Here is a 15,538-nt window from a genome sequence, read left to right as displayed (position 1 = left end):
GGTGCATCATGTCCCTTTAGAAAAACAGCAGTAGCTTTTCTACTAGGGCCAATGACTTTTATAGTAATGAGTTTTTATTTTAAGATGTATTTATTTATTTATTATATACTTAGTGTTCTGCCTGCATGTATGACTGCATGCCAGAAGAAAGCACCAGATCTCATCACAGATGGTTTTAAGCTACCATGTAGGTGTTGAGAGTTGAACTCAGGACCTCTAGAAGAGCAGCCAGTTATAATAACTGCTGAGCCATCTCTCCAGCCCCTAATAATGGGATTTTAACCAGTTTTATAGTACTAGAAATGAATTCCCCCTAAGAAACAGGCTTCAAATCCAATCAGAAAGCAGGTGGTTGCCCCCTAACATTTAAACCACTATTGCCATAGTAGGCAATCTTGCCTAGCATGCTAGTAGTCTAATAGGATTAAAGTAGTATGCTGTCATGGCCAGCCTTAAATAATGTATTCTTTTGTTACTATATTATAAATTATTATTAAATTTTAAATATAGCATACAAAGTAACAGATTTCATTATGGCATTGACATATATATGAATCCTTATATTTTTTATAATTTTTCTTCCTCCAAGGCCATAATTTTTCAAAAACAGCATTATCATTTCCAGTAGGTAGAAATTGATTCTTATGAGAGGGTGAAAAAGCACTCAATTTATATAAAACCATACTCATTTTATATAAACACACACAAAGTTATCAGTAAATATGTCAGTATATAAATGCTCTGGAAAATTGAGAGGGAAAAATTTCAAAACAGGTTCAATACAAAGAAGGAATGGTATTAAAAAAAGGTAGAGCCAAGCATGCTGGCACACGCCTTTAATCCTATAGTACTTGGAAGGAAGAAGCAGGTGGTTCTCTGTAAACTCAAGGCAAACCTGGCCTACACAAGCGGTCCAGGACAGCTACAAAGTGAGAAACTGTCTTGAAAAACAAAGGGCTGGAGAGAAGGCCCAATGGTTAAGAGCACGGGCTCCTCTCCCAGAGAACCCAAATTTAGTTCTCAGCACCCACACGGTAGCTCACAGTCACATGTAACGCCTCCACAGATACCAGACACATATTTGGTGTACAAACTGGCAGGCGAAACACACCTACACATAAAATATTAAATTAAAAATGAAGGCAACAAAAGAAAAAGGGTGGAGACAGTCTGATGTGAACAATATCCAAGGAGGTTTTAACCTTGTCAGATTAGCAACAAAAGAGCGTTGAGTACGTGGTGGTACTAGGTCCAGAGGACACTAGGTTCTTAACCAAATTAGACACAAAAGAAACTAATAAAACGGCAGAGATTTCAAGGGGGCAGGAAAGAGCACAGACCTGTTATCCAGCAGTATCCGCTTGTATATATCAATAGCTTCTTGGTAATGGGATCGCATATAGTGGATTGAGGCCAAACTAAGCTGGTCTTCTTTAATATCCTGAAGATTCTGATGAAAGTTCATCAATTTCTTCTCATCATTAAACTACGATGGTGAGAAAAGACATGCACAGAGTCACACTCACGTGAGAGAGGATCTCAGTGACAGAGGCCTCAAGTCCTCTCTGCCTCTGTGTCTCTACTTCCTCCTTCTCCTAGCTCCTGTCTCTTTGGTCCTGTTATAGGGAAAGGATATGAGTCATCTCTGGAGATAGAATCTTGGCAGTGGAAAGGTCCTAAGTTACAGTTACGACTTATTACTTAATATCAACACCCTACTCATTTCTTCTCCTTATATTTCTGCCTTATATTTCTTTGCCCTCACCCCTTAACAATTCTTTCCCATTCTTTGGTTTTTCAAGACAGGGTTTTTCTGTATCTTTGGAGCCTACCTTGAACTAGCTCTTGTACATCAGGCTGGCCTCGAACTCACATAGATCTGCCTGCCTCTACCTCCTAAGTGCGGGAATTAAAGGCGTATGCCACCACTGCCCGGTTGTATTTCTTTTTCTTTGGTAAACAGTATGTAATCAAAATGTATTTGTCATGTAACTTCATGAGTACAATATTTAATTTTCTGTTTTATTGTCTCTTCAGTTACCATATGTGGTTATTGTTTCAGGCTATCAGAATTCAACTTTTATGCTCATTTTATTAAAAGGTAGCTATAAATAACAACTGCCTTTGTTTATAAATAGGATCAAACTGATACATTTGTAAGTAACTCTTGATACAGACTATTCTTCACTCCTTCCTGATGATTCAAATCTTTTTATTTTCTTAAAAAGATATATTTATCTTAATTTTAAATGTATAGGTGTTCCCCAGAATATATGTATGTGCCTCCAGCGCCATGGAGGACAAAAGAGGACGCTGGATCCTCTGGATCTAGAGTTATGAACTGTAACTGTGAGCTGCCACATGGGTTCTGGGAACTAAACACAGGCCCTCTGCAACCAGTGTTCTTAACAGCTCTACCATCTCTCCTGCTTCCTTAACTCTTTCCTTTAAAGGATCTGTCTCAAAAACCAAGGATTAAAGAGAACTGCCCTCAGTGGGTGTGGTGGTCTGAATGAGAGTGGCCCCCACAGGCTCAAGTTTGAATGCTTAGTCCCCCACTTGGTGAAACTGTTTGGGATGGAATAGGAGGTGTGGCCTTTTAGGAGCGGGTGTGACTTTGGAGTGGGTGTGTCACTAGGGGTGAGCTTCCAGGTTTCACAAGCCTGAGCCAGGTCTTTGCCTGCCTGCCAGCCTGCTGTCTCTGATCAGGATGTAAAGCTCTCAATACACTGCAGTGCCATGCCTGCCTGCCTGCCTTCACCATGACGATCACAAACTAACCTTGTGACACTGCAGAAACCCCCCACAAAAATGCTGTCTTTTCTAAGAGTTTCCTTGGTCATAACGTCAAAAGAAGAGAAAGGTTTCTTATCAAACTTTAGACACACTGTGATGCCACTCTAAGTCTCTCCTTTGAGAAGCCTGCACTTGTTCTATAGGAAGTACATTTTATGCTTATGTTTTCTTTCTCTCTCCCTTTGTTTCTGCGCTTAATAAACCCAACTTTGTCTCAAAAAATATTACATTCTGGCCAGGCAGTGGTGTCGCACACCTTTAATCTCAGCACTCGGGAGCCAGAAGGCAGAGGCAGGTGGATCTCTGTGAGTTCAAGGTCAACGTGGTCTAAAGATCAAGTTCCAGGGCACCCAGTGCTACACAGAAAGACCATCTGAAAAAAAGCAAAAAAAGTAAATAAATTCTGAAATGGATTTGAAGTTTGATCACAGATATACTATAGGTATGTGTTGTATGTATGTACATTTGTAGACACACGTGCTTATTTGATACTGGAGAACAAAGTCTGGGCTTCATGCATGCCAGATAAATGCTCTATCACAACCAAAATTAAGAACTAAGTAGATGTTTGCTGATGATATGGTAGTTTACATAAGTGATCCCAAAAATTCTACCAAGGAACTTCTACAACTCATAAACACCTTCAGCAATGTAGCAGGATACAAGATTAACTCAAAAAAATCAGTAGCCCACCTGTACACAGATGATAAAAGGGCTGGGGAAGAAATCAGAGAATCAACACCCTTCACAATAGCCACAAATAGCATAAAATATCTCGGAGTAACTCTAACCAAACAAATGGAAGACTTGTATGACAAGAACTTTAAATCTTTGAAGAAAGAAATTGAAGAAGATTTCCACAAAGTGGAAAGACCTCAAATGCTCTTGGGTAGGCAGAATTAACATAGTAAAAATGGCAATCTTACCAAAAGCAATCTACATATTCAACACAATGCCCATCAAACCCAGCAAAGTTCTTCAAAGACCTCGAAAGAACAATAACCCAGAATAGCCAAAACAATCCTGTACAATAAAAGAACTTCTGGAGGCATCACAATCCCTGACTTCAAACTCTACTACAGAGCTACAGTACTGAAAACAGACTGGTACTGGCATAAGGAGGACCAATGGAACTGAATAGAAGACCCGGATATCAATCCACACATCTTTGAACACCTGATCTTTGATAAAGAAGCAAAAAATATCAAATGGAAAAAAGAAAACATATTTAACAAGTGGTGCTGGCATAACTGGATATCAACATGCAGAAGAATGAAAATAGACCCATATCTATCACCATGCACAAAACTCAAGTCCAAATGGATCAAAGACCTCAACATAAAGCCAGCCACACTGAACCTTATAGAAGAGAAAGTGGTAAGTATACCTGAATGCATTGGCAAAGGGAACCACTTCCTAAATATAATCCCAGCAGCACAGACACTGAGAGAAACAATTAATAAATGGGACCTCCTGAAACTGAAAAGCAAACTGTAAAGCAAAGGACATGGTCAACTAGACAAAATGACAGCCTACAGAATGGGAAAAGATCTTCACTAACCCCACATCAGACATCCAAAATATACAAAGAACTCAAGAAATTGGACACCAAAAGATCACATAATCCAATAAAAAAAAATGGAGTACAGACCTAAACAGAGAACTCTCAACAGAGGAATCTAAAATGGCTGAAAGACACTTAAGAAAATGTTCAACATCCTTAGTCATCAGAGAAATACAAATCAAAACAACTCTGAGATTCCATCTAACACCTGTAAGAATGTCCAAGATCAAAAACACTGATGACAACTTATGCTGGAGAGGTTGTGGGGGAAAGGGAACACTCCTGTATTGCTGGTGGGAATGCAAGCTGGTACAACCCCTTTGGATGTCAGTGTGGCGATTTCTCAGAAAATTAGGAAACAGCCTTCCTCAAGACCCAGTAATACCACTTTTGGGTATATATCCAAAGGATGCTCAATCGTGCCACAAGGACATGTGCTCAACTATGTTCATAGCAGCTTTGTTTGACATAGCGAGAACCTGGAAGCAACCTAAATGCCCCTCAATCAAAGAATGGATAAGGAAAACGTGGTACATTTACACAATGGAGTACTACACAGCAGAAAAAAATAATGACAGCTTGACTTTTGCAGGAAAATGGATGGAGCTAGAAAACATTATTTTGAGTGAGGTAACCCAGACACAGAAAGACAATTATCACATGTACTCACTCATAGGTGGTTTTTGAACATAAAGCAAAGAAAGCCAGCCTACAAACCACAATCCCAGAGAACTTAGACAACAATGAGGACACTAAGAGAGACTTACATAGATCTAATCTACATGGGAAGTAGAAAAAGACAAGATTTCCTGAGTAAATTGGGAGCATGGGGACCTTGGGGAGGATTAAAGGGGGTAGGGGAGAGGCAGGGAGGGGGGCAGAGAGAAACGTAGAGCTCAATAAGTATCAATTAAAAAAAGAACTAAGTAGATGGATTTAATAAATGAGTAGACATGGCTACAGGAAAATTAATTAGAAATTTTCTCTCCAAAATGGTGGTGGAGCACACCTTTAATCCCAGCACTTGGGAGGCAGAGGTAGGCAGATGTCTGTGAGTTCGAGGTCAGCCTGGGCTACAAGAGCTAGTTCCAAGACAGGCTCCAAAGCTACAAAGAAATTTTGTCTCAAAAAAAGAAAAAGAAAAAGAAAAAAGAAAAGAAAAGAAGGGAAAGGAAAAGAAAAAAAGGAAAAAAATAGAAATTTCCTCAAAAAATAATATAGGCTGGGTGGTGATGGCACACACCTTTAATCCCAGCACTCAGGAAGCAGAGACAGGTGGGTCTAGAGTTTGAGGCCAATCTGATCTACAAAATGAGTTCCAGGGCTACACAGAGAAACCTTGTATTGAAAAACACAAACAAAAACAAAAGAAAACCCTCAACAACCAAAAGAACTTCAATAAATGACATATGCTATAGTAACTGCTAAGGTACTATAAAATATGCATAGTAGCAAGCTAACAGAGGACAAATATGGAATTTTTAAAAATCAATACAAGACCAATACAAGAAAGGCGAGAAGACAGAATTCTGGTCGTTTGGGACAAATGGAAACAAGCAGTCAGACGCAGCTCTGGCCCTGGGTGTGGTGGTACGTGCCTCTAACCCCAGCAGCTGGGAGGCTAAGGCAGGAGGCCTACATGTGAGATCATCTTGAGCTTTGCAGCAAGTTTCAGTCCAGCCTGTACAACATTGCAACACTTTGTCTCAAAAAGCCAAGGGCACTGGATATTGCTCAGTGGCAGAGCATTTGCCTAACATGCACAAGACCCTGGGTTTAATTCTTTTTGTTTTTGTTGTTGTTGATTTTTTGAGACAGGGTTTCTCTGTATAATAGCCCTGAACATCCTAGAACTCACTTTGTAGACCAGGCTGGCCTCACAGAGAGATCCGCCTGCCTCTGCCTCCCAAGTGCTGGGATTAAAGGTGTGCGCCACCACATTCGGGCCCTGAGTTTCATTCTTAACACTGTAAGATAATAATAACAAAAATTATATTGTGAAATTTTTAAATGAACTGAATATATTTTTATGCTACTTGTCTATGACTTGATTAACTTTCTGTAAGACAATTTAGTAACATCAACAGAAATGTCTATTAAAATTTTCCATCACTGTTGGCAAAGGAAGAAAAAGGAAACTGATTTTAAAGCAAGCGGTGTGAAGTGAGAATATGAATACCTTGTGGGCCAGATGGAACAACAGGCGGTTTTGGAGCCGGCTTTTTGGAGCTGAAAAAGAAAAAAAAAAAAAAGAAGAAGCATGTTTGGTAAAGAATCCCATAGTTTGTAGTCTGTCCCACTTAGTCCTGCAACTGTTCAGTCCCAAAGAAACATACAGAGGCTTATATTAATTATAAACTGTTAGGTTTATTAGCTCAGGCTTATTATTAAATAGCTCTTACAATTTAAATTAACCCATAATTCTTATTCATTTTTAGTCATATGACTTGGTACTTTTTCTCAATGCAGCATTTTCTTTTTCTTTTTTAAAAAAAAAAGAAAACAAACTATCTTTTTTCATTTTTATTTTACATACCAATCCCAGTTCCCACTCCCTCACCTCCTCCCATCCCATCCACTCCTCAGAGAGGGTAAGGCACATTGCTTTAAGGAAGGACCAAGGCCCTCCCTACTATATCTAGGCTGCACAAGGTATCCATCCAAAGAGAATGGGTTCCAAAATGCCAATACCGGCAGGAGGGACAAATCCTGGTGCCACTGCCAGTGGTCCTGCACAGTATAGCATTTTCATCTTGCATCCTCTGCATCTGGGTAACAACTGCAGACTGAACCTTTCCTCTTCCCAGAATTCTCCTAGTCTGGTAGCCCAGCCTCTACTTGCTGCCTGGCTACTGGCTAATCAACATTTTATTAAACCAATATTAGTGACGAATCATTACAGGATACAAGAGCATTATCCCACAGCAATATAAGAGATGACTCAGAGGTTAAGAGCATTTGCTGCTCTTGCAGAGGATCCAGGTTCAGTTCCAAGCGTTCACAAGTTTACAGACTCCTGTTTCAGGGGATCTTGGGCTCTCTTCTGAGTACTAAGAGCCCATTCAAGCAAAGCACTCACATAAAAATAAAAACTAAATCAATAGTCTATGAAAGTTAGTCCCTTGCCGGAATAAGATGAGGCTCAGGTGGGCCACCACAAATCCTTCTCTACCTGTATGTGTTTGTTAGAATAAACAGTCTGGCCCACCTGCAGGCAAGTCGCCACAGGAGAGCCAGGAGAGGCTTGTCCTAAGGTTCTGATCTCTACTTCTACTGATACTGCTGTGTCCCACAGCACAAGGTTTCACACACCCACACAGTGCAGCCCACCTCTGTGCTGTCCACACACTGCGTGTCACCTCAGAGCACACGTGCACCACCTCTGTGCTGTCCACACACTGCGTGTCACCTCAGAGCACACGTGCACCACCTCTGTGCTGTCCACACACTGCGTGTCACCTCAGAGCACACGTGCACCACCTCTGTGCTGTCCACACACACTGTCACCTCAGAGCACACGTGCACCACCTCTGTGCTGTCCACACACACTGTCACCTCAGAGCACACATGCACCACTTCTGTGCTGTCCACACACTGACCCACACACTGCGTGTCACCTGAGCACACATGCAGCCACCCACAGTTTTCTGCTCACCCCAGTGTTCTTTCTCAATTCCTCCTGAAATCTCCTTTCCCAAAATTGCACTCCCACATTTTCCTAATTCTGGAATTATACTGTCACGTTTTCCTAGATACCAATCCTCTCTACTCCAGGGACTTCTACCACAGTTAAGTGCCACCCTTAAACAGGGATCCAAGAAAAAAGGCTGGAACCTTCCAAATTCCAAGGTCTTTTTTTTTTTTTTTTTTTTGAGACAGGGTTTCTCTGTAGCTTTGGGCTTGTCCTGGAACTAGCTCTTGTAGACGAGGCTCCACCTGAATGCTGGGATTAAAGGCTTGTGACACCACCTCCACCTTCCTAACAGGATGTTAATCAATATTCCCTTGCCCACTTTTTCTATATTTCCTTATATTCCATTTGATTTGTGTTCTTATTATCCTTTTTTTTTCTTCTATGCCCCTCAGACAAGTTTCTAAGGTCAAAGCGAAGCCTGCTGGACTCTTCAGGTGAGGATCTTTAGGCCAGCTTTCTCACTGTGAGCAATAAACCCTATAACCCAGCAGCTTGACCTGAGGGTCCTAAACACACCTTCACCTCAAGTCCACCTGTGGAGCCTTGTAAGACACCTTGCTCCCTTTTTTCCCCCACGCCACAAGAGGGCGCAGGCAGGCACTCGGGACAGACTGCCCACGGCAGCTGTTACAGAATCGAACTTGGGACAGACAGCCCACGCTGCTCTGTGACAGGAATCGGACTCAGGAATCAAACTCGGGACCTCGGGACTGCCACTGAGCCACCGCTCAGCTCGGTTCCTTGCTCCCTTTCTTATCTCGTCTGCTTGTCTCTCGTGTTGGGGCAAGGGAAAGGGTGAGAATAAGGTAACTAACTCTCTTTAAAGACAGAACTGATCAAATCCACTACTTGAGACGTTCTGAATAGCTCTCAAATCTAGTGTTGGGGTTGAAGTTTAGTTCTGTGGTAGAGTATTTGGCCAACAAGCACTGGGTCAGTCTGGGCTAAGCCTCCAGCACCCAGAAAAAAAAAAAGCAAAACAGAGATTGTCAGATTGGAATTAAAAATAAAACAAAGCTTCAGCTGTAAATTAAAATATCTATAAGACACACGCTTTAGAACCAAAAATAAGCACATGGCAAACCCTGATCATAGAAAGAGTAGGAGATGTAACAACAGACAGAGATATTTTGGCAAAAATGAATATTGAAAAGCTCATTTTACCTTTAAACCCAGCAGTTTCTGCTTGTTTATACATCCCAAGAAAAAAGTAGGTGCAGGCCAAGTTTACCCACACGTCTGGATTGCAGTTTTCCTCCTTCGTTGCGTTTTCATATTCCTGAAACAGACAGCAGGTGACGGCCTCGCCTGACAGTAAAGCAACTATCCACTTTCTACAATGAAGGAGGGGCTCTCACAGAGAGAGTTTGAGGATCCACATCTCCTCCCCTGTCCCCTGCCAGAAGAGGTTAGGCTCTGTGTGATTCCACCCAGCAGGGCTCTTGTACAAAGAACTTAAGCTTTGTTTCCTCCTCATTGTTAATATGTCTTAGAACCCTTCAGAAATTAAAACAACTGCAATAGTTTTGCTAACTTAAAAAGACATACAGATGGGGCTTCTGGAGAGAAGACTAAGAGAATTGGCTGTTCTTGCAGAGGGCCCAGGTTCGATTTCCAGAACCCACAAGATGGCTTAAAATCAGCTGTAACTCCAGTTCCAGGAGATCCAGCGTCCCCTTCTGGACTCTGCAGGTTCCAAGCATGTGCCTGGTTCACATACACGCATGCAAGCAAAATACTCACACCCATAAAATAAAGTAAATAAATCAAAAAAAAAATTTTAAAGAAGTAAGAAATACTCAAAGGCAAAATGCCCACCTGGCAGGTGAGGGCCCTGAGTCCAGTCTCATGCTAATACTGGTCTCTAGCACACATATAAAAGTGAAGGGAAAGTAAGATACAGACTCACATGCCAGACCACATAGGGAGAGTCTTTCTCCTTTTTATAAAGTTATTTTTGGAGTTTAATCAAAACTATTTCATAATAATAACTTCCATTATACAAAAATAATACTAACAAATATATTAAATACTCAGACATTATATTGGAATGCTACCCATGTTCTTTGTTTTGTGGGCTTTATACAAGCATTTTAGTTTATATATTATATATCTATAAATATCTGTCTCTTTATTGTTTAAAAAAATGGGGGGGGGTTGAGACAGGGCTTCTCTGTGTAAAAGCCCTGGATGTCTTGGAACTCACTCTGTAGACCAGGCTGACTTCAAACTCACAGAGATCCACCTGCCTCTGCCTCCCAAGTGCTGGGATTAAAATTGTGCACCACCACCGCCCAGGTTATCTTTAAAAAAAAAAAAAAACAAACATTTATTTACTTGTTATGTACACAGTGTTCTGCCTGTGTGTATCCCTGCAAAGCTAGAAGAGGGCACCAGATCTCATTACAGATGGTTGTGAGCCACCATGGGAATTGAACTCAGGACCTCTGGAAGAGCAGATCTCTCTTAACCTCCAAGCCATCTCTCCAGCCCCAAATTATCTTTTTAAATTAAGTTACAAACTAGCAGGTTTCCCTACAGCATGTTCATTGATCCTTTTGATTGAGCCCCATATCCTCCTCCAGCTACCTTCTGACTTCCCACTGCACACCCTCTAAACACTCCCACCCACAGACATTTTCCCTTAAACATTCATATTGAAGTAGAATAAGTTAGAGAAGATCATTTATCTTATTTATTTAGTGATCTACTTAAAGCATGGCTTGTGCTGCCATCTGCCACACACGACTTCATTGCACACTGAAATCATGGGCTGTTGTTGCCCCTAACAACCTGCTGACGGCCGCTGACTGCCATCGCAGTATCTGTGAAACTTGCTCGCTTGCCTGCACCCTAACGATTTTGGAGTATGAAACGAGAATGCACACTGGACCTGCAATGGAAGCCTCTCCAAAGTGTTCTGCTTCAGTCTGCCAGTGACATTCCCTCACTGGTGTCAGAGTGCTTCTTCCAGAAAGACTCCCACAACCGTACCGCATGAGTGCTGTTACCGTCCCTGCCCCTCTGAGTCTGCTCCTTACAAAGGGCCAGTGAAGTTTTAATTAAAAGACGTAGGACTGCGGAAGGCAGATAGGCCGATTTCTTTCTTTTCCCCGTTTCCACCTGCATTCTTTCCTTCTGCTGTTACTATGCGAATGTACCGTATAATGTCATCTGAGACACCATTTGACTTTGTCTTCACTGACCTCCAAAGCTCTCTTGTAGTCACCCAGGTGAAAAGCACAGTATCCAATCCACAAGTTAGTGTCGTCTTCTTGCTCCCCGACATGGCGTTTGAACTTCACATTAAAATGTCATGAAAAAAATCAGGAAAAACATTTTAATAATAAATGTTTTGGCTTTTACTTATTTATTTGTTTTGGCTTTTTGAGACAGGGTTTCTCTGTATAACAGCTCTAGCTCTCCTGGAATTTACTCTCTAGAGCAGGTTGGCTTCAAACTCACCTGCCTCTGCCTCCCGAGTGCTGGGATTAAAGGCGTGTGCCACCACCACCTGGCTTGTTTTTATTTTTTAAAGGTATGCTGAGTGACTGATAAACAAGTAAAATGCTAAACAACAGAAGCTGGACCATACGCAGGTCAATGATGCCTCCACTGACAGGTGTCAGCTGTCACCTACTTGTCACAGAAGCCTTCTGATTCAGATGTGTTTGATTTGTTCTTCTGTGTTTGCTAGCATCTTATTCCAGAAAGTTTGAGTTATCTAATAATTCTGGATGATGTTCAAGAATTACGTAAAACATTTAAAGCAAGCAGGGCAGTGGTGGTGCACGCCTTCAATTCTAACATTTGGGAGACAGAGGCATGAGGATCTCTGTGAGTTTGAGGCCAGCATGGTCTACAGAGTGAGTTCCAGGGAAGCCAGGGCTACACAGAGAGATCCTGTCTCAAAAAACAAAGACAAACAAAAAAACATTTAAAGCCAAATAACTGAAGGTTAGAAGCCAAGCAATGGTTCTCTGATGGCACTGTCAGCCTCTGTCCCTGTGAGAATGGGGACTAAAATTCACATCTGCCTCCAAAGCTCAGGCTCCCACCACTGGGTTCTACTGTATTCAATATTACACATTCATCTTATCCTATTAGCACACATGCATATTAATTAATAGCTCCTAATGTAAAGCATCCTATTATCTCGATCAGGTTAGTTTACAGATCAGATGAGTTAAAGGTGTACAGAGATAGTCTTCTTTGTGTCCACTAAAAAAACTTAAGAATTCCTCACCTAACAAAAAAAAAAGGAGTTTTACTGCAGAGGAAAGAATTGAGAAGGATTCTCAATTACCACGTGCCCTACTTTCATTTCCATTGCTGTGATAAAGACCCTGAGCAAAGCAATGTAGGGAGCTGGGCATGGTGGTAAATGCTCAGCTGGGTGTGGTGGCACATGTCCTTAATTCCAGCACTTAGGAGGCAGAGGCAGGTGGAACTCTATGAGTTCAAAACCAGCCTGCTCTATTGTTTAAGGCCATCCTGGTCTACGTAGAGACTTTGTCTCAAAACAACAACAACAACAGCAACAACAAGAAAAAAAAAACAAAACCAAAATACAGTGCTTCTTTGGTTGAAAACTGAGTTCCTTGGACAGAGTTAATACTGTATAGAATTGCAAGCAGGCCTGACTTCAAATTTCTACCGGGCCTTCTCTCAGTATGGGCTGTCACCTGGAATTATAAGCCAAAAAACCTCTTCCTCCTCTAAGGTTTTATGTTTTGTATTGTTTTGGTTTTGCTTTGTTTTCCTCTTTAGTCAGCCCCGATATTTTTATTTTGAATTATGTGTACTATGCCATTGCTGGTCTCCTAGAGGACCGAAGTTCAGTTCCCAGCACCCTCATAAGGCAGTTCACAACTTTCTGTAACTCTAGCTCCAGGGGATCCAGTTTTGGCCTCTGTGGGGAGCTGCATTCAGGCACACATACCCACACAGAGACACAAACTACATATCATTTTATAAATTCTTAAAAAATTAATAGACATGTAGCTGAGGAGAGGGTGCACGCCTTTAATTCCAGCATGTGGGAGGCAGCAACACGAGGATCTCTGAGTTCAAGGCCAGCCTGGTCTACAGAAACTCTGTCTCGAAGAAAAAAAAGAGAGAGAGAGACATGTATATGATATTCAGTCCTCTGACTTGCACTGCTAGATCCTTCCAAGTCCTACTGCAAAAGATGAGAGTTGACGCAAGAAAGCCAAACAACTGGACTCAATATCAAAGCACTAGTAAGATAAATGGGATTTTTTTTTGGTATGGAATACTGAGAAATATACATAAAGCTAATCAGAAAATTACTCTGGACAGTTTCAGAGATGCATAACTACAGATTTACATGAAAGGACCAGTAGAAAATGCAGTACAATAGACTGCAGCACAGCACAAGCAGACCATGCTGTCAGGACACTTCATCCTTTGGTGCACCCTTCACTCTTCACTGCTGTGCTTTCCACACGTGGTTTCTCCAATTTCAGTCTCCTAGGACAGTTTATGTCGGAAGGACTTCTTAGACTATATACCCAGAATGCAGCTTCCTGAGCACAACTGCAGACCTAGTGAATTCAAATAACACAGGAGCCTAGGTCTAGAAAAATCTAAGTAACTATCCTTGGCACCTCCAGTGCATATTAAAAGGTGAAGTCTACATGCTGGGGCTGGGCTGGGGGGTGGGGGGTAGAACCACGACAGAATGCTTACTTGAGGCCCTGAATTTGACCCTCAGCATTGATTCCAAAAGAAGATAAGAAGATGACACTGACATACAGGGTTAAAATGCTTCATGAGTTTACAATATTTTTAAAATAAATATGGTACGATCACAATTTATTTCTTTTCTTTTCATTCTTTTTTTTTTATTTGTTTTGTTTGGGTTTTGGTTTTGGTTTTTTGAAACAGGTTTTCTCTGTAGCCTTGGAGCATCCCCGAAACTTGCTCTGTAGACCAGGCTGACCTCGAACTCACAGAGATCCTGCCTCCCTGTCTACCTCTCCAGTGCTGGGATTAAAAGGTTTGCCCCATAACTACCTGGCCCAATGATCACTTAATTTTTATAAGCAAAATACTATTATAGGAAGAAGTTATAAGTCACTCAGGAATTAAGATAAACAACGTGTGAATTGACCCTGTATTCAGGTAATGTTGTATTTTTAGATTAGATTTACCATCTGTGGGACTAGAGAAAAATAGTTGTAAGTGTATGAGTGTTTTGTCTTCATCTATTTCTATTCACCATCTGTATTCCTGGCGCTGAAGGAGATCAGAACGCCTTAGAGCCCCTGGAGTTACTAATGGTTGTGAGCAGACATGTGGGTGCTGGGAATCCAGGTCCTCTAGAAGAGCAGCCAATGCCCTTAACTGTCAAGCCATCTCTCCAGTCCAAAAGCTTTTCTGTTTTTATCAAGTTTATAGTTAACTCGGAGTCTGAAACACGTGTCTGGTTGTATTTACTTGGATTTCCCCAGAACGTACCCGCCTATTCCAAGAGCATAGTAACCGACATTCACCAGATTTAACCCTTCTTTGACATTACCTCCAAAAGGGTAATAGCGCCCGTGAAATCTCTTTGCGAAAGCAGATCTTCTAGTTTTGGAATCTTCCTACCTTTCTTCTTTCTTTTGTCAGTGTGCGGTGATTCCCCGCCCACAGCGGGTTTGGCTCTTGAAAGCATCTGTAAAACAAACAGCAAAGACGGTTCAACTCAAAAGTCATTTTTAAACTGAGCTCTGTGATTTACAAGTCAAATCCTTACCAACAAATACTAGTAACTCTATTCTGATTCTTTTTAAACACGCATTTTATTAAAAGAGCCATCACCTTCTACTGAAGGGGAGCCAAATAATTACTCCTAACTACTTATCCACAACCATCTACTTATCCACAAGAGACGAACAATTCTCGCAGCTTCTACCATCTCTGTCTTCCCTGGCTCCTTTTCCACTCCACAAGCAGATTTGGTGTCGGGAAATGGAGAAGCAGAAGGGAAAGAGAGCATCGGGGTATTTTTCTTTGCATCCCTCGCTATTCCCGGTGGAAACACTGGAAGGATAAAGGGATCGGCCCCTGGAGACACACCTAGATTCTATCCAATAGTGTTGGGGGCTCTAAGCCCGGGTAAAAACCTATTTGAAGTTCCCCCTTACTATTCAAAGCTACTAACCATCTTGGCGTCGGTCCCGTGAGCCCCTGCCGCAGATAGTCAGCAAAGGCTGTGTCTCGGCGAGTTGCCACATCTACACAGCGAGCTCTGTCTCCACGGCAACGCTGCCTGGGGGCTGGTCCTTCGATGAGAAGAGCTCGCCCGAGAACTAGTGCCCGCGGCTTCTTGGTTCCGTGCGTTTCCACGGCTAGATGATACGTTCCTCTTAAGGGAGCAGATCCTTGTTTGTGCTGAAGACGAAAATGTGGTTGTGTCTCTGCTTAGGAATGTAATTTAGGGAAAGGCGACTTAGAATCACTATTGCAATTAGGAA

General features: G+C 41.8%; 1 protein-coding gene across 1 annotated transcript in view; it reads right to left on the bottom strand.

Annotated features, from left to right (window-relative positions):
• Positions 1–15,336, bottom strand: part of Ttc26 (tetratricopeptide repeat domain 26) — a 51,745-nt gene extending 36,409 nt beyond the window's left edge. The window contains exons 1-6 of the mRNA XM_038320828.1: positions 15,226–15,336; positions 14,599–14,736; positions 11,261–11,353; positions 9,219–9,333; positions 6,540–6,589; positions 1,341–1,486 (exon numbers count right to left, since the gene is read on the bottom strand). Of these exons, the coding sequence (XP_038176756.1) occupies positions 1,341–1,486; positions 6,540–6,589; positions 9,219–9,333; positions 11,261–11,353; positions 14,599–14,736; positions 15,226–15,228 (545 nt within the window). The 5' untranslated portion in view covers positions 15,229–15,336. The remainder of the gene's footprint in view (positions 1–1,340; positions 1,487–6,539; positions 6,590–9,218; positions 9,334–11,260; positions 11,354–14,598; positions 14,737–15,225) is intronic.
• Between the last annotated feature and the right edge of the window lie 202 nt (positions 15,337–15,538).

This window comes from Arvicola amphibius, chromosome 2, assembly GCF_903992535.2.
Source record: "Arvicola amphibius chromosome 2, mArvAmp1.2, whole genome shotgun sequence".
In the NCBI taxonomy this organism is placed as follows: domain Eukaryota; kingdom Metazoa; phylum Chordata; class Mammalia; order Rodentia; family Cricetidae; genus Arvicola; species Arvicola amphibius.
Note: the sequence above shows the minus strand (reverse complement) of the source record. Positions and strands in the feature narration are given on the sequence as shown.